General features: G+C 42.2%; 1 protein-coding gene across 4 annotated transcripts in view; it reads right to left on the bottom strand.

The window, feature by feature from the left end:
- Positions 1-19,558, bottom strand: part of CDKL1 (cyclin dependent kinase like 1) — a 53,594-nt gene extending 34,036 nt beyond the window's left edge. For all 4 annotated transcript variants that reach the window (XM_068965210.1, XM_068965211.1, XM_068965213.1 and 1 more), the window contains exon 1: positions 19,391-19,558. In XM_068965210.1, the coding sequence (XP_068821311.1) occupies positions 19,391-19,558 (168 nt within the window). The remainder of the gene's footprint in view (positions 1-19,390) is intronic.
- Positions 19,559-19,823: the final 265 nt, after the last annotated feature.

The raw sequence follows: 19,823 nt of genomic DNA, 5'->3' as shown, positions 1-19,823 counted from the left end.
TTCAGGGGATGAGAATGGAGAGTGAGGGATGAGGCAGATTTCCTTTCCACTGCAGTTCTGCTGTAACTTCCATCTTGTTTTATTATATAAGCATACTTACTTATGTAAGCATGATATTTACTTTACCATAGAAAATAGGGTAAAGTTTTAAAAGATTTGCATAAGTCTCTTCACTATATTGTAAAACCAAGATAAATATTTTGAAGTTAGTTTCAGAGAGCTAGTTAATACATCAGCTTTGTGGCAGGGGAAGCTATTTTCATGATTTTAAAAGCTATTTAATTATTGCCACCATCTTCGACCTAGAGGAAAATATTCCACACCCCTCACAGTGCTGTTGAGGAATTGTTCTTTAACACTTTTGGTAAAGGAAAGCTGCCTTAATCCCACATTTCCTTTAAATGCCCAGAAACACATGGTAGATACCCTGGCTAACACCTTAGTTCGGGGGACGGCTAGAGAAGAGGCCCTGGTGGCTCAGGCAGTAAAGAATCTGCCTTCAATGCAGGAGACGTGGGTTCAATCCCTGGGTCTGGAAGATCTCCTGGAGAAGGGCACGGCAACCCACTCCCGTATTCTTGCCTGGAGAATTCCATGGACTGAGAAGCTTGGCGGGTTACAGTCCATGGGGTCACAAAGAGGCGGACACAACTGAGCGACTAACACATTCAGAGAAGGAACAGGTGTGACATGTGGGGGAGAACTGAAAAAGCTGAATCACAGGTGGAGAGGTGAAGTTAATTTACATTAGGTCTGCTGTAGACAGCATGGATGGGACAGAATGCGCCAGGCGGGTCCTCTGGCCAGGGACCTGGGCTGAGCTCTCTTCTGCATTCCTCTCAAGACCCATCGCAGGCAGGCTAAGGATGTGCACAGCAGATGCTCAGTTTGTTTTATTGGTTAATGAAGTTTTTGAAAAGTACTAGGAAAGAAGCAATAGCACCAATGTGATCAAAATGAGAATGAACCATGACACAGCCAAAAATTCATGCAGTAGCTCAGTTGGTAAAGAATCCACCTGCAATGCAGGAGACCCTGGTTCAATTGCTGGGTTAGGAAGACCCAGTGGGGAAGGGAGAGGCTACCCACTCCAGTATTCTTGGGCTTCCCGTATGGTTCAGCTGGTAAAGAATCCACCTGCAATGCAGGAGACCTAGGTTCGACTTCTGGGTTGGGAAGATCCCCTGGAGAAGGGAAAGGCTACCCAATCCAGTGTTCTGGCCTGGAGAATTCCATGGACTATACAGCCCATGGGGTCACAAAGAGTCAGACATGACTGAGCAACTTTCACTTTCAAGGTACTGATAGTTATAAAACAAATTATTTGTTAGGTTTTTATATATAGCTGATAGCATAATTCGTTTTATTTTTTTTTTAATTTTTATTTTTCCTTTATTTTACTTTACAATACTGTATTGGTTTTGCCATACACTGACATGAATCCACCACGGGTGTACATGCGATCCCAAACATGAACCCCCCTCCCACCTCCCTCCCCATAACATCTCTCTGGGTCATCACCATGCACCAGCCCCAAGCATGCTGTATCCTGCGTCGGACATAGACTGGTGATTCGATTCTTACATGATAGTATACATGTTACCATGCCATTCGCATAATTCATTTTAAAAATTCACCTTTCACTCTTCTAACAAAAAGGGAAGTGGAATTCAGAGATTTTTCTATCAGGCAATTTTACTCCAAAGCATTTTTATCACAGTGTGGTTAAAGTTAATAAGTAATAAAGAAGATTAATGATTAGCACGGAAATATGCCTGCTGAAAGCAAATTTGTGGTCTAAAACATCAATTCTGCTAAATAAAAAGGTGAGTTAAAACATTAAAAAAATTTAATGTGAAAGACACAAGGCTGGCCACTAAAAATTTTTCATTCCATACAAAAAGTTCTACTTTCTAGTGTGGTTTGAATGTTTGATAACTATATATAACACAGTTGTCTACCTATAAACTTCTTTTTTTTTGGCTGGAAATAAAAAACAAGTGGCAAAAAAGCAATAGTATAATTATATTTCTTATCAATGTGCTTTATAAAATCATTTATTCAGCCTCCTTCTCCTGCTCTACGACATTTTCTAGAGTAAGGTGTGTGGCAAGGTATGTATAAAAGCATTTAGAGTGCTGACAGATGGTGGCATGTGCTTAATCTCCTTGCAAATTGGGTATTTTTAAAAGGTAAAGAGTCTGTTTGTTGATGTCTGCTTCTTTTGTTCTTGAAGTACAACCATGGCAGCTTTATCGCTTAGCAGTTCACTACACAGCAGGACCACAGTCTTTCTAGACAAACACACTGTGAGCTAAGCCAAAAAAATCTTCTAACAAACAAACAAAAGAGTCTGTTACTATTTGCATTTAGTATGTTATCTTGTAAAAATAAAATCAAACAGGTCTCCACTTGTTGAATAAATAGGGAGAGAGGATGATAAGGGGTTTGTTTGGTTTCTATCACTGTGGGCCAGGGAATGCTCCCCCTTTGTCCTCCATGCTACTGACGACCAGTCTCTGCAAAGTCCCAGCACCTACATACATTAGCAATGAACCTCGAGGGGTCAGATCTGCCAGTCTCCAGTATGAACATCTGCAAACAATGAAAGCTGCATAATCGGAAGACTCTGAACTGAGCCTATAGGCCAAATACTGTCTGTAGATGTGTTTTCTTTGGCCTGAATGGTGTTAAAAAAAAATTTTTTTTTAATTATTTGTCAATACTTTAAAGTCAGATTTCACTCTCACTTAAAGATATGAGGAATCCTTGGAGAAATAGCCGATTCTAGAGCTGGGGGAGGTGAGCTCTGGAACATTTCGTTGTGCTCCACAGTAAAGACGCATAGAAGGATTGATGGGCATCTGCAAGACCGAGGAGCAGGCTCCAAGGATCCCCAAATAGCCAAATGTGTGACAATTTGAGACTCAAAAAGAATGACAGTGATAGTTTATAACATGTTGAGTTTTTTAAAAATCCAGAATCCACAGTGATACTAAAAACTGTGTGTACTGGGGTGTAGGGGCGTGGGTGAAAAAAGCATTTTTTTAAAAAGAAAAATTATAACTAATGAATATAGCAAGAATTGTTGAAAACTATCATTTTACAATAACTCTTACTGTAATTGATTCAGGTAAGGAACTTTGGGTGACATTTCTTGGGGAATAAGGCAGTCACATGGTTTCAAAGAATCACCCCACAGATTACTTACTAATTAGACAGGGGAAAAGTGTCTCTTTACAATTGAGGAATATGCCAGACCCATCTTAATCAAGAGATGAAAACTGAGAGCACCAGTTACAGGACAAAATGAGATCATGTATTTCCTGATTAGAAACAGTGTGATGGACACAGCCTTAAACATGCTGAAATCATTTACCCCGAATCAAATCACATGGAAACAGTCAGACTTGTGTGGAGGCCCATCTGGCAGAATAACTAACCTGGACTCTTCCCAAATGTCAGTGCCACGAAAGACTGAAAGAAGAATTTGAAAGTTAGAGAACTGCTGGATAGCTACACGCAAAGCAATGGAGTTAGAACACACTCTCTCACCATACACAAAACTCAAAGTTCGTTTAAAGACTTACACATAAGATGTGACATCATAAAACTCTTAGAAGAGAATATAGGGGAAAGATTCTCTGACATAAATCGTACCAATGTTTTCTTAGGTCAGTGTTTCCCCCCGCCGACCAAGGCAGTAGAAATAAAAACAAAAATAAACAAATGGGACCTAATCAAACTTACATGCTTTTGCACAGCAAGGGAAACCATAAACAAAATGAAAAGGCAACCAACAGAATGGGAGAAAATAATCGCAAATGATGTGACCAACAAAGGATTAATTTCTAAAATATACAAATAGCTCATACAACTAACCAACGGAAAACAAACAACCCAGCTGAAAAATGGGCAAAAGACCTATCTCGCCAAAGAAGAAATACAAATGGCCAACAAGCATGTGAAAAGATGCTTACCATTGCTAATGATAGAAAAATGCAAATCAAAACTACAGTTAGATACCACCTGATACCAGTCAGAATGGCCATCACTGAAAAGTCTACAAATGATAAATGCTGAAGAGCACGTGGAGAAAAGGGAACTGTCCTACTCTGTTAGTGGAGATGCAAGTTGGTGCAGCCACTGTGGAAGACAGGATGGAGGTTCCACAGAAAACTAAAAATAGAATTACCACATGATCCAGCAAGCCCACTTCTGGGCATATACCCTGAACAAAACTATTACTATCATTCAAAAAGATACTTCACCCCTATGTTCATAGCAACACTATCCACAATAGCCAAGATGTGTGTGTGTGTTAGTCGTTCAGTTGTGTCCTACTCTTTGTGAGCCCATGGACTATAGCCTGCCAGGCTCCTCTGTCCATGGAATTCTCCAGGCAAGAATACTGGGGTGGGTTGCCATTTCCTTCTCCAGGGGATCTTCCTGACCCAGGAATCAAACCCGGGTCACCTGCATTGCAGGCGGATTCTTTACTCTCTGAGCCACCAGGGACGCCTAGCCAAGACATGGAAACAACCTAAATGTGTATCCACTGATGGAAAAATGGATAAATAAAATGTGGTACATACGTACAATGGAATACTACTTATAAAAAAGAATAAAATAATGCCATTTGCAGCAACACGGATGCAACTAGAGATTATCACATTGTCAGAAAGAGAAGGACAAATACCATATGATAGCACTCATATGTGAAATCTAAAATATGACACAAGGAACATATCTACGAAACAGAAACAGAATCACAGCATAGAGAACAGACTTGTGGTTACCAAGGGGCAGGGTATTGGGGGAGGACTGGGGCAGGATGGGGGTTAGCAGATGTAAGCTTTTGTGTACAGAATGGACAAACAACAGGTCCTAATGCATAGCACAGAGAACTATTCTCAGCATCCTATGATAAACCATAATGGGAAAGAATATAAAAAAGAATGTGTGTGTGTGTATACATGTATACAAAGCTGAATATGTAAAACATATACATGTAAAGCTGAATCAATTTGCTGTGCAGCAGTAATTAACACAACATTGTAAATCAACTATACTTCCAATTAAGAAAAGAATACTGGACTTCCCTGGTAGTCCGGTGGCTAAATCTCTGGGCTCCCAATGCAGGGGGCCCAGGTTCAACCCCTGATCAGAGAACTAGATCCCACATGCCTCAACTAAGACTCAGTGCAACCAAATAAACAAATGTATTAAAAAAAGGAAAAGAATACTGTTTTAGATTAAAGGAGGTTACAAAAACATGACAATTAAATGCAATGTGTGCTCAGTTATTAATCATGTACTAAAATACACAAATAATATACATGTATATATGCTTATTCTCATAAACATGATTATCTATATTATTGAGACAATATGAAAAATTTGAACACAGACTATATATTAGATAATAGTACTGAATCAATGATGCATTTCTAGAATGTGGAAATCATATTGTGGTACATAGAAAACTTTCTTTGTTCTAGGAGATTCATGCTGCATTTAGAAAAATGTGTGTGCATCAGCCAAAAAAAGTGCATGTGTGTGTGTGTGTGTGTGTGTGATAGAGATAGAAATGAAGTGGAATTCTAACAATTAGAATTAGCTAGATTAATGAATCTTGTTAAAGATACACAAGTATTCATTGTATTAGTCTTTCCACTTATGTGTGTATAATTTTTTCAAAATAAAGAGTTATGGGGGAGAACCCAGGAGATTTTACACAAAATTTTGATCTCTGGCTTTAAGAAAAAGTCTGAGAAAGACTAGCATGCAGCCACCTGCTTCTCACAAGACAGTCTCCAGTTTGCCCTAGTCTCCACTGCTCCATCTTGTCTTGCATTCAGCCTGTTTCACTGGTTTACGTTGCCAGTGTGAGTCCCCACAGACATCTGCGTTTGTAAACCATAAGAACGCTGAACATGGTTAAAACAACTTATAGAGATATGTTACTAATCTATTTCAATAAGCCAATTAAGCAAGATTAAGAAAATGGACCTGGAAATGGCACCGATTAGCAACAGCAGGATTAAATTCTTAAAGATGTCACAGGATTTCCCAAGTAGACTTTTACTGAGTTGGGAAATATTACTCAAATAATAATTCAACAAGTACTACGGGAGCAGATGCCTTTAGAAATTATGAACGCTCTGATTAGATTCTAATGCTAGCGAGCATTCACACGGTACTCTGCCAGCATTCTGTGGAGTGGGGCCTTGGCACAAGAGCACATGGAATTAAGCTCTGAATAAATACTGAAAAACAGGGAACCACGACCGTCCTGCTCCCCACAGCAATTTACAGTCATCAGGATGGTAATTTGCCCAGCAGCACTTCTGGTCTGATGTTGTAAGACAGGAGAGACCGTGTGAAGTGCTATCCCCTTCAGCTTCTCCTCTTGGTCGCCCACCTTTCTGCCAACCCGTACCTTTCTCTCTCCTTCCCCCACTGCTCCTCCTTTCTCCCACTCTGTCCTTGGCTGCTGCTCTTTCTGAACCTCTGCTCTCCTGCCCGTCCATCCTTAAGGGGCTTGACCGCTCTAAGGTGTTTGTCCCCGAAGCACTCTGCTCCCCTCGGCAGTGAGTCAGCCCAGCAATGCCAAACAGAGACATAAATCACGGCGATAAGGGGGGGCCGGGTTCCAGGAGGCACTGGAGCTTGCCCAAGGTTACCCAACAGCTTCAATCCGGATCAGAAACTGAAGCTCCTAACTGCGGCTTCTATTCCCAAGCAGTCTCACAGCCCACAGCCTCATTGGAAGTTACTGAAAGTGAGGAGACTAGGAAAAAATGGAATGTTCTGAACATGTGGTAGGTTGTTACTCTTCATGTCTAATTACAGTCAAATGAGCGCATGTTTCTGACACATAGAACATAGTCAGCATTCTTACCTTCCTATACCCCATGGACCTCTTTTTTTCCTTATTTGTTACTCATAGAAGTCTTTTTTTTTTTTTTTTTCCATTATTATAACTTTATTCTGTAGCAGCAAAACTGGCATTCTCCTTTATTTTTTTTTTATTTTTTTTCTTTTTTTTTTTTCCTCTTTTTTTTTTCTTTTTTTTTAATTAAATTTTAAAATCTTTAATTCTTACATGTGTTCCCAAACATGAAACCCCCTCCCACCTCCCTCCCCATAACATCTCTGTGGGTGATCCCCATGCACCAGCCCCAAGCATGCTGTATCCTGCGTCAGACATAGACTGGCGATTCAATTCTTACATGATAGTATACATTATAGAATGCCATTCTCCCAAATCATCCCGCCCTCTCCCTCTCTCTCCATAGAAGTCTTTTTACACAGGTTTTCTTCAGTTCAGTTCAGTCGCTCAGTTGTGTCCGACTCTTTGCAACCCCATGAATCGCAGCACGCCAGGCCTCCCTGTCCATCACCATCTCCCGGAGTTCACTCAGACTCCCGTCCATCGACTCAGTGATGCCATCCAGCCATCTCATCCTTGGTCGTCCCCTTCTCCTCCTGCCCCCAACCCCTCCCAGCATCAGAGTCTTTTCCAATGAGTCAACTCTTCGCATCAGGTGGCCAAAGTACTGGAGCTTCAGCTTTAGCATCATTCCTTCCAAAGAAATCCCAGGGCTGATCTCCTTCAGAATGAACTGGTTGGATCTCCTTGCAGTCCAAGGGACTCTCAAGAGTCTTCTCCAACACCACAGTTCAAAAGCATTAATTCTTCAGCGCTCAGCCTTCTTCACAGTCCAACTCTCACATCCATACATGACCACAGGAAAAACCATAGCCTTGACTAGACGGACCTTAGTTGGCAAAGTAATGTCTCTGCTTTTGAATATACTGTCTAGGTTGGTCATAACTTTTCTTCCAAGGAGTAAGCGTCTTTTAATTTCATGGCCGCAGTCACCATCTGCAGTGATTTTGGAGCCCCAAAAAATAAAGTCTGACACTGTTTCCACTGCTTCCGCATCTATTTCCCATGAAGTGATGGGACTGGATGCCATGATCTTCGTTTTCTGAATGTTGAGCTTTAAGCTCTCCTCTTTGACTTTCATCAAGAGGCTTTTTAGTTCCTCTTCACTTTCTGCCATAAGGATGGTGTCATCTGCATATCTGAGGTTATTGATATTTCTCCCGGCAATCTTGATTCCAGCTTGTGTTTCTTCCAGCTCAGTGTTTCTCATGATGTACTCTGCATATAAGTTAAATAAGCAGGGTGACAATATACAGCCTTGACGTACTCCTTTTCCTATTTGGAACCAGTCTGTTGTTCCATGTCCAGTTCTAACTGTTGTTTCCTGACCTGCATACAGATTTCTCAAGAGGCAGGTCATCTCTTGAAGAATTTTCCACAGTTTATTGTGATCCACACAGTCAAAGGCTTTGGCATAGTCAATAAAGCAGAAATAGATGTTTTTCTGGAACTCTCTTGCTTTTTCCATGATCCAGCGGATGTTGGCAATTTGATCTCTGGTTCCTCTGCCTTTTCTAAAACCAGCTTGAACATCAGGGAATTCATGGTTCACGTATTGCTGAAGCCTGGCTTGGAGAACTTTGAGCATCACTTTACTAGCATGTGAGATGAGTGCAATTGTGCGGTAGTTTGAGCATTCTTTTGCATTGCCTTTCTTTGGAATTGGAATGAAAACTGACCTTTTCCAGTCCTGTGGCCACTGCTGAGTTTTCCTTCTTAATCATCCCTAAATGAAATTTTAACTCCACAAATATACCGTACATCTGTATATGTACTGTATGTATACGTGCTTTATACAATAAAATGTTAGGATCCCCAATTCCTAAGAACCAACTTTCAGGTGACACTGAAAGGTCACCTTTCAGTCACCCTCTTGCACGTGACACTGCTCATTAAGAATGAATGAACTGCACTTCCACTCTCCACGTCACTTTGCTTGACCTCCCAAATTGTTTGTAATTATTTTATATTGTTAGGTTAATCGTCTTTGTATTATGGGTTGCAATTGTAATTAACTTTTATTGTTTGTCTGGTTATTGATTGTGAAAACTGATAAACATCTTCTACTATTGTGATTATGTAACTATTACTCACTTAATACCACTGTATCATGATTCGTCAACAGAAAAAAAGTGAATCCTTTATCACCAAAAGTATCATTTAATTGGAAAACCTGTAATAACTTTTTAAAATCTAGATGCATATCAGAATTATCTTGGAATTTTTTGAAAAATACAAATGCCCAGGTATTTCTCCAAAGCTCCAGATATGTTTCTCACGAGCAGCTGTGTTTAAAAACAACTGGACTAAATGAGGATCTTTTACTTTTATCTGGTTTGTTTCACTTTTTCTAGTTCATATTCAGTGCTCCCATTTCATTTAGTTTATGTTTTCCAATTTCTCCATCTCCTCTTTTTTTTTTGATGTTCTTCCTCAAGTCTTTATCAAGCATAGTAGAAAAGCTTTTGTATACATATATAAAAATAGTAGGTATAATATATATATTTTAGAAAACTTACAGAATTTTGCCTAATTTAAAAATTTATGACATTTTGATTCTACTTGTTTTTCTTAGTATGAATAGAATAATAGATTTCTAATTAAAAAATAGATATGCAAACAAGCAATAAAGGTTTATTGTATAGCACAGGGAACTATAGTCAATATCTTATAATATTATACTATAATGTAATATTATAATATAATGTAATATTAAATTATACTGAAAAAAATCTCAAAAATAATATATATGTATATGTATAACTGAATCACTTTGATGTGCACCTGAACCATTGTAAGTCAACGATGCTTCATTAAAATATATATATAAAGGGAAAGAAAAGAATGAATGAACTTGGGCTTTCCTGGTGGCTCAGTGGTAAAGAATCCTCCCAATGCAGGAGACACAGGTTTAATCCCTGATCCAGGAGGATCCCACATGCCACAGGGCAGCTAAGCCCATGCACCACGACTACTGAGCCTATGCTCTGGGGCCGGGGAGCTGAAACGACTGAGCCCACGTGCCCTAGAGCCCGCGATCCACAACAAGAGAAGCCATGGCAATGAGAAGCTCCTGCACTGCAACTACTGAGTAGCCCACAGAGCAACGAAGACACAGTGCAGCAATAAATAAATCAATTAATTAAAATACACATTAAAAAAATCAATGAACTTTACTGTAGTGTTCATAGTAAAGTTTTAGATGGACATTTACCCCCATGTTTATCCTCACCTTTGTGGGTTGCAAACCATAACTTTGTACCTATTAAAATAATCTATAGGGTTAAAGAACAAAAATTGGAAAGAACTGATATTCCAGTAAGAACCCCAGGTTTCCATGAAAGCCATGAATCTCCGAACTAAGGCAAGAGCAGGATCAATCCTGAGGACCAGTCACTGGTCACTCAGAAAGAGTGCAATGTTTGGTGTTCCGAGGTGTGGGACCAGCAGGGCATGGATGTGGGGACCGCAGGACTGGGTGTGCATCCAGCTCACTAGCCAGGAGGCCACAGCAAGTCATTGACCATCCTACATCCTTCAGTAAAATGGGATAGCAATGCCTGCCTCCTAGGGTTGTTGTAAGTGTAATTTGTGCATCTTAGGTAACAATTCTTGGGGTTTCACCCAAGACCACTGGGTCACCAAATGGGAATACGATTCCTTCTCCACATTGTCACTCACTCTAGCTCTTCTCACCTTTTGGAAGGAGGGTGTGGGTGCTGTGCTGTGCTTAGTCACTCAGTCTCATCTGACTCTTTGTGATCCCATAGACTATAGCCTACCAGGCTCCTCAGTCCATGGGGGTTCTCCAGGCAAGAATGCTAGAGTGTATTGCCATGCCTTCCTCCAGGGGATCTTCTCGACCCAGGGATAGAACCCAGGTCTCCCGCATTGCAAGTGGACTCTTTACCGTGTGAACCACCAGGGAAGGAGGGTGGTCACAAATTTTGACTGATGTTGGTCTGATCTACTTAAAGGCCACTGTACCATCTGCTGGCACCTTATAGCTGCTAGCTGGCATTCTTTGATTCCACTTCCAATAGTTCAACCATTTGCATTCCACAGAGAGAAGCTTCTGCAACATAGAGACTCGGGACCTTAGTAATCCAATGATTCTGGGCCAGTTGGCTCATGTTTGCTTTGAACCACACAGCTTTTTTCTTGCTGGACACACAGATATTTCCCAAGGGGCTAGGTTGGGTTCAAGTACAGCCACCTGCTTTATGCAGAAGCAGAGACCACTTCCCACCACAGGTCTGTGATGCCAGACTTTTTGGAAAAAACAACAACAACAACAACAAACAAACTAATCTGTAGTCTTGGATATTTCAAAACTTTATTTTTTCATTTATGGCTGCACTGGGTTTTTGTTGCTGCACATGGGTTTTCTCTAGTTGTGGCAAACAGGGGCTACTCTCCAATTGTGGTGCACAGGCTTCTCATTGCAGCGGCATCTCTTGTTGAGGCCCACAGGCTCTAGTTGCAGTGCGTGGGCTCAGGAGTCGTGGTGCACAGGCTTAGTTGCTCCACGGCACGTGGGATCTCCCCAGACCAGGGGTTGGACCCCTGTACCCTGCACTGGCAGGCGGATTCTTAACCGCTGGATCACCAGGGAAGTCCCAGCCTTCTTGAGATGATTTCCTTTCAGGAATGTTGTCTCTCTCTGTAACCTGGCTTTGTAACCTGGCCTCTCTCATGACCATCACACCTCCTATCCAAAACATTTTTATATGTGTGAACCCTAGTTATGCAAAAGGGGTTGAATTCTTTCCTGAATGGTTCCTGGGTCATAGCACAAATCAGCTGTTGTACATCCTGGTAGAAGAAGTTCAAGGCCAAACAGCTTTAAGATAGCTGTGGGTCCTGTTACCTAAAGATTAAGGAGAGTGTAGGGAAAGAAGGGGAGAAGGCAATGGCACCCCACTCCAGTACTCTTGCTTGGAAAATCCCATGGACAGAGGAGCCTTGTAGGCTGCAGTCCATGGGGTCGCTAAGAGTCAGACACGACTGAGCGACCTGACTTTCACTTTTCACTTTCATGCATTGGAGAAGGAAATGGCAACCCACTCCAATATTCTTGCCTAGAGAATCCCAGGGATGGGGGAGCCTGGTGGGCTGCCATCTCTGGGGTCACACAGAGTCGGACATGACTGAAGCGACTTAGCAGCAGCAGCAGCAGCAGCAGGGAAAGAAGGCAATGGCACTCCACTCCAGTACTCTTGCCTGGAAAATCCCATGGACGGAGGAGCCTGGTAGGCTGCAGTCCATGGGGTCACTAGGAGTCGGACACGACTGAGCGACTCCACTTTGACTTTTCACTTTCATGCATTGGAGAAGGAAATGGCAACCCACTCCAGTGTTCTTGCCTGGGGAATCCCAGGGACGGGGGAGCCTGGTGGGCTGCCGTCTATGGGGTAGCATAGAGTCGGACACGACTGAAGCGACTTAGCAGCAGCAGCAACAGGGAAAGAACCTAGCAACATTCCAAATAAAAGAAAAGGTGGCCTAATCTCCTAACCGGTCCCTGAACTGGTCTTTTATTATGCTATAATAGCTGTTTTTGGTCGTGGTCCAGGTTGGTAACTCAAGGTGAGTTACCTTGACTAGAACCAAGGTCATGGCTCCAGGAATTCTCTCCCTCCATTAGCATACTTCTTTCTTTCATATTACAAAGAACAACTTCAAAAACTCTCCCTTGATGCCACATCCTTCTAAGCACATACTGCCCCATTTCTCAGTTTCCTTTTATAATAAAACTTCTCAGAAGAGTTGTCTCTATCACTGTCTTCACTCTGCTCTTTTGTTCTTCTCTTGAACCCTCCCTGATGAAGCTTTCATTCCTACCTCTCTACCCAAACAGCTCTCGTAAGATCTCAAATGACTCTCATATTTTCAAAGCCAATGGCAAATTCTAAGTCTGTACAAAAGGTGACCTTCGACAAATGCTCCTCATTCTTGAAACATTTGCTTCCTTCAGCCTTTTTTTTTTTTTTTTTTTGCCACACCATGTAGCTTGTGGGCTTCCCTTGTGGCTCAGCTGGTAAAGAATCTGCCTGCAAGGCAGGAGACCTGGGTTCGATCCCTGGGTCGGGAAGATCACCTGGAGAAGGGAAAGGCTACCCACTCCAGTATTCTGGCCTGGACAATTACATGGATTAACTGTACTGTCCATGGGGTTGCAAAGAGTCGAACACAACTGAGCGACTTTCACTTTCACATGTAGCTTGTGGGATCTTAGTTCCTAGATCAGTGATTGAAACCAGACCCCTTGCAGTGGAAGCCTGGAGTCCGAACCACTGAACCCCCGGAAAATCCCTTCCCTCAGCTCATAAGGACATTGACCTCAAATTTTCCTGCCTCAAAGAGCACCCCTTCTTACCTCTTTCACTGGTTCCTCAGCTTATTGACCTCCAGATGCTGGAGCTCCAGGGCCCAATCTTTGGTATTTGTCTCTCTGCTCCCCTTGGTGGAAAGGTCCCCAGACTATATTCCCTGAATGCCAGACTTGTGCATTTAATTACCCACTTTACAGTGGGTCTGCATCTCAAATATTACATTTCCAAAACAGAATTCTTGATTTTCTTTCCCCTAAATTTGCACCTGGGTCTCCCTATCAGTGAATGATCTCTTTGTTCTTCTAGGTCCTCAAGTGAAGAACTCTGGAGTCATTCTTGATTCCTCATCCAACCATCAGATTCTTATGTGCTCTCCTCTCTGAATATATCTTGAATCTGACCCAAACCCCATCATCTTACACTGGGGTCACATGAGCAGTCTGCTAAGAGAGCTTCCTGCTCATGAAGGTGGAGTAACCAGCAGCTAGAGGAACCCTTCTGGGATATAAGACACACCTGGGCACCCCTCTGCTCAAAACCCTCTGATGGCTCCCATCTCACTCAAAGTAAAATCCACAGTCCCACCATGGCCCACAAGGCCCTCATGTCTGGCCCACTCATCCCTGTAACGTCGTCTTCCATGACTCTCATCCTTGCTTACTCTGCTTCAGGCACACTCTTCTCTTTGCTCCTTCCACAACACACCAGAACACTCCTAGATGACATCACTTGATCTTCCCTTGGGGCCTCTGTCCTACCCTCCACCTGCCTAGAATGTGTTCCCCCTGAAGAGCTGCAAGAGTCACCCCTTCACATCTCCTCTGGAATGTCTTCAAATGTCATTCATCAGGAAGGCTTTCCCTAACCACTCAGTATAAAGAAGCAAGCCCTTCCCTCACCCTAACCCCTTACCCTGCTTCATTTTTCACCACGTGACATATTTGTTTACAGTTAGTCTCTCATTTGTGAGGACAGACACCTAGAACAGTGCCTGGAACATGGCAGGCGTTCTGTAGAAATTCCTGTGTTCATGCCAAATGAACACGTGTCAACTGTCTTACACGCAGGTTTCTCATCAAAACCATTGACTGAGGGACTTCCATGGTTGGGCAGTGGCTAAGACTCCCTGTTCCCAGTGCAGGGGGCCTGAGTTCAATCCCTGGTCAGGGAACTAGATCCCACATGCCACACCTAAGAGTTCACATCCCACAACTAAAAGGTCTCACATGCTGCAGCTAAGACCCAGAGCAGCCAGATAAATAAATACTAAACAATAAATGAAAAAACACTGACTGAAAATATTGACTTCTTCTTTTTTCCACAGTGGAAAGTGAGTTTGAGAAAGGGTGGGACAGTTGCTTTGTGCTCGGGTACGGCAGTATAATTTTATCTGTCACTGCCGTTTTAGAGTATGAGCTGACTACTTTATTTAGTTTATGTATTTATTTGGCTGCATCAAGTCTTAGTTGCAGCACACCGGACCTTCATTGTGTCATATGGGATCTTTCCATGAGGCGCATGGATTCTCTAGTTGTGGCACCCCGGCTTACAAGCTCCTCAGCATGTGAGATCTTAGTTCCCCGACCAGGCATCAGATGCTCAATCCCTTGCATTGCAAGGTGGATTCTTTATCACTGGACCACCAGGGAAGTCCCTGGGCTGACTAATTTTAACTGGAGCCATTGTTTATTTTTCTAAAAGCCTAATTATGTAACCCGGAAAAAATAAGATTCAAAATGAAAATATTAAAGGGTTGACTGCAATAGGATTTCTTGGTGAAGAGTGGATTACATTTAGAAAGCAATTTATGAGTACAAATACTGAATTTATCTCATAAAAACGTGTTATACATTTTTTTCCCCAAGTGGCATGAAGTAATACCATTTGAAAAGTGTTTCAAATGTTTAGAAAAATATGTTTTCTAAAAATATTGGCAAAATTGGTTTCTTGCTAATAATTTTCATCCTTAAAACCATTTACCAACGGATGGTTACATCTTCATATATGCTTCACATCAAGAACAGGAAACACTATAGGTGTGCTGCCTTAATAATTAAGCATTGACTGCTGGACAGTTCACACCCATGATCTCATCTGCTTAATGGAAACTGTAATTTTTAAGAGTCCAATAGCAATTATTAGGAGTTGCTTTAAGTCATTAAATAAATGGTTTTAAAAACATACAAGTAATTCTCTGAAGATAGATACATGCCAAATTCTACTATAATATTAAACCCAAGGGACCATTCATCTATTTTGTAGTATTAGAATTCCATTGTATCAGATAGATCCTAAAAGTAAGACATCATCTGATCCAGGGAGTTTTGTTCTCAGACATAGTACTAACTTTTGTGACATTTAGGCTGCACAAAACAAATGAAGTCTACATTTTCATCAATGGATAGTGAAATGGGAAAAATAGGGGCAATGATCTCTCTCTCTCTCATACACACATACACTGTTACAGTTGTATCCTCTCACACACCAGAGAAACGTATATAAAGAGAGATGTTGTCTTAGTTGCCAACTACTCTCTCAGGAAGACTGCTTTTTCCTAAAGTTATATTGTTCCTAGTTCTCAAAAAATATTAAAATGTCCTTTTGTTTATGAAGTAATGGTGATAAACTAGTTTCTTCAAATATTGACCACCCAATCTGTAAAAAAAATTTTTTTTGAAGTTTATTGATTCATGAAATTTAAAAGTCTGCAAATGATAACTTTCTACTAAAAAAATCTTAGCTGGTTTCTCTCTTTTCAGGTGAAAGCCAAACTCTTCAGCCTGGCATTTGAAGCCTTCTATATCTGGTCTTAATCTGCTTTTTTTACTTGTCCTTATCACAATAAGCACAGTCTAGGGTTCACCCCTTGACCAATCTCACCCACTAAGGTCACCAAGATACCTTTAGCCTCAGTCATCCTAGTTCCTGACCTTAGCAAAGGTCATCAACAGCCTCAACTCTGTGAGGGGTATGCAAGGAAAACCCTAGGAATGCACTCTCAGTGAGCCCTTGAGTTCACAGAATTGTGCTTCGTTCCCAGTTTAGTATTCCCCTTCCATGGTCAATGGGGCAATGCCTTGAATGCAGCTCAGACGGGGCCCTAAACATGAACACAGACCTCACCAATTCCTTGTTCTCATGGACAACATGTCCCCAAGGCAGGTTCCAAACCTCAAAGCCATCTGGGACCCAGGTGCATGGATATGCAAACCATCACTTATCCCAGGGCCAGACCTATATTCCAGGAAATTCCTTGCATCCCTTCCCTGGTGGCTCAGAGGTTAAAGTGTCTGCCTCCAATGCGGGAGACCTGGGTTCGATCCCTGGGTCAGGAAGATCCCCTGGAGAAGGAAATGGCAATCCACTCCAGTATTCTTGCCTGGAAAATCCCATGGATGGAGAAGCCTGGTAGGTTACAGTCCACAGGGTCGCAAAGAGTTGGACACAACTGAGCGACTTCACCTTCAGCTTCACCTTCACCTTCACCTTCTTAATGGGCACTGGCTTCCTTTCCTTCTCTTTTCCCCCAGGCCTGTTAGCACCCAGCAGGAATCTTGGCTAAGACTTTGGGGTTATTACCTGTGTTCCCTCCATATACTGCTTTCCACCATGCACCATTTTTTTTTCTCCCTAGCAGAGACTGTCTGCCCTGAACACCTTATCTCTGATTCCATGCTTCCCTAAACATTTCAAAGTCTAGTTCAAACAAGCCTCCAAATACTTTATTTAGAGGGCTTGTGCCAGGCATGGGAACACAAGGTGAATGACACAGGCCCTGCCCGCTAGGAACTCAGTCTACTGGGAGTGAGAGCTGAGGGAGAATTCATCTCCCACCAGTTATACATCTGTAAGACAGGATGTACACTTGAATGCAAACATTATTTTAGGTACAATGAGACTCCATAAATATTTACTGAATAAATATATGGGAAAAATATGACTTGATTTAACAAATCCTCAATTCATTTATTCAGCAAATATTTAAGCACCCATTATGTCTTAAGAATATCAAGAATTCAGACAAGTTAGGGGTTGAAGGGACAGGCTCTACTGATAATCTAGTCCCATCACCTCATACAGACCAGGGGAGTCTACAGCTGTGCCCTTGATTTTGGGGAATGGAGTGTTGTGTGCGTTGAAATCAGGGTCCTGCATACACGCCTATCCTTCAGAGGACATCAGTATTCAGTTATTCAAGAAAACACATCTGACTTCCTAATTTATTGGCAACACCTACCCTTTCTTTTTCAGTTGTGCCATAGGGCATATGGGACCTTAGTTCCCAGGCCAGGAATCGAACCCCCAACTCCTGCAGTGGAAGCACAGAGCCTGAATCACTGGACTACCAGGGAAGTCCCAACCTACAGTTTCTAGGAGCTTATTTTGTTAACATCTTTTTTGCAGTTCAACAATAACATTTATTGGAGGTGCATTACATGCCAAGTGGTTGACACAGAGATCCGAGGCGAGCCCCCCATTCCTAGAGAAAGTGAATTAATTCAGAGACTAAACTTGTAAATACCATATTGCTAAAGAATAGCGAGAGGCTTCAGAGAGGCACCCGCAGGTGACCTTCAGAATCAGAAAAAGAGTATCTCTCCACTAGAAACAGACTGGCTTTTCTTTGGAGTAAATGAACCCCGTTGAAATTCAATGATCACCTTCTCCTCTAGGGAAAGCCTAAGCAAGTGAGAAATGCCCATGGGCCCCAGAGAAACCGTGCGAGAAACCTCTACCTGTGTAGAGAGGGGGGAGGGCAGGGAGTCCAGGGAGATGCGCCAACACTGCTGTCTCACGCTGCCCTAGGGAGCACTGCACGGGGGCTTCAGAAGTGTCTTCTCGAACTGAAAACATTCTGCTGGGAAAAATGTCCTAGACCTAAAGAGAGAAAGTTTTCCTGTTCTCCTGTTTTAACTTATCTAAAGCCTGCTACTTCCTATTTGGGGTCCAGCAATAACCCCATCCGCTTAATTCACAGGAGAGAAGAATTTAGAGAGCCCTGGAGAAAAGGGAGAAGCAGAGGTAAGAGGAGACTCCCCAGATATTCCACTCAGCCCCCACGAGGCTGCTCTTCCTTGTTGGATAGTCAGTTACACTTAACACAGAAAGTGAAAGTGAAGTCGCTCAGTCGTGTCCGACTCTTTGTGACCCCATGGACTGCAGCCTACCAGGCTCCTCTGTCCATGGGATTTTCCAGGCAAGAGTACTGGAGTGGGGTGTCATCGCCTTCTCCAGGGGATCTTCCTGACCCAGGGATCAAACCCAGGTCTCCCGCATTGTAGACAGAGGCTTTACCATCTGAGCCACCAGGGAAGTCCTAGGTCCTGTTTAAAACCAGACCTGACAGAGAAAGTCAATTTGTTGAATGTTAACCTTCACCGTGTTCACTGCAGGTCGCATTCTACATAGGGCAGGATTTGGAGTTCATCTTCACAGAAATAAAAAAAAATGAAGGAAAAATACTTTCTTTCTTCATTTCCATTTCAGGAAAAAGATACTTTCAGCTTGTAATAAACACTCACCCCCTCCAAGTATCATGGTCTCCAAGAGCTAACTAGTGAACATTTTAAAAGCAATCATTTCACTTACAGAAAAATCCTTCTTCTAGAGACAAGACAAAGACATTATGAAGCTCAGCAGTAGATCAATGCGAGGTGTAATGAGAACCTGTCAGCTTCCTGGGAGTTTGAAAACAGGTGAATGATTAATTCTCTTCACAGACTATCAACAGACGCTAGCCTGGAAGTGTAAAAATCATGCACAGTCAGCAGACTGGAGTTGTGGAAAGTTCCTGTGCTATTAAAGTTGATGACTCTTGAGGAACCAGATCTACAGATGACATGCGAAAGAAGCTACTGGGAAGAAAAATGAAATATCCCACAGCAAGTCTGAAAGTGAACACCATCTTTCCCCACACCTATGACTTTGTAATTCATTATACAATTGGTGACTGGTGCACAGACACCCCATCCGTATCACTGAGGACCAAAGTCTGTGAAGGAAGATGTGACCACATCTCAAGGCATTTATTTCATATAACATGACTCACTTTAATTTATTTTTCTTTTTAGTTCCTGAAAATTCACCTTAAAGAAATTACCTTGAGCATGCGGATTTCTCGAAGGGCGATTTTCTTTATGACAGGGTCATCTTCTGATTCCAGAAACCTCTTGATGGCCACAATCTGGCCTGTATCCCTGTTTCGGCATTTGAAAACAACTCCATAGGATCCTTCACCAATTTTCCCAATTTTTTCATACTTCTCCATCACTGATGAATAAATTCTTAAAATGGGTCTTCACATAGTTTGAAAATGTCGCTTAGTAAATATTGGCATGAACAGCCCCACTCAACGATGGGTCTTTGTCAAGGACCTAAGACAGAGGACTGCAGTTGTTACACAATTAGGAATCGACCCAGTCCCTTAAACCCTCGCCCCTCAGCCGTGGCCACTGGGTCAAAGACGATAGCCTGGAGTCAGCTGCCTTTGCTAACTCAAGTTTAATTCTCTGTTGTATACCCTGAAAGTTAAA

The sequence above is a fragment of the Capricornis sumatraensis genome, chromosome 2, assembly GCF_032405125.1.
Source record: "Capricornis sumatraensis isolate serow.1 chromosome 2, serow.2, whole genome shotgun sequence".
NCBI lineage: Eukaryota > Metazoa > Chordata > Mammalia > Artiodactyla > Bovidae > Capricornis > Capricornis sumatraensis.
This window is presented reverse-complemented; position numbering and strand designations above follow the sequence as displayed.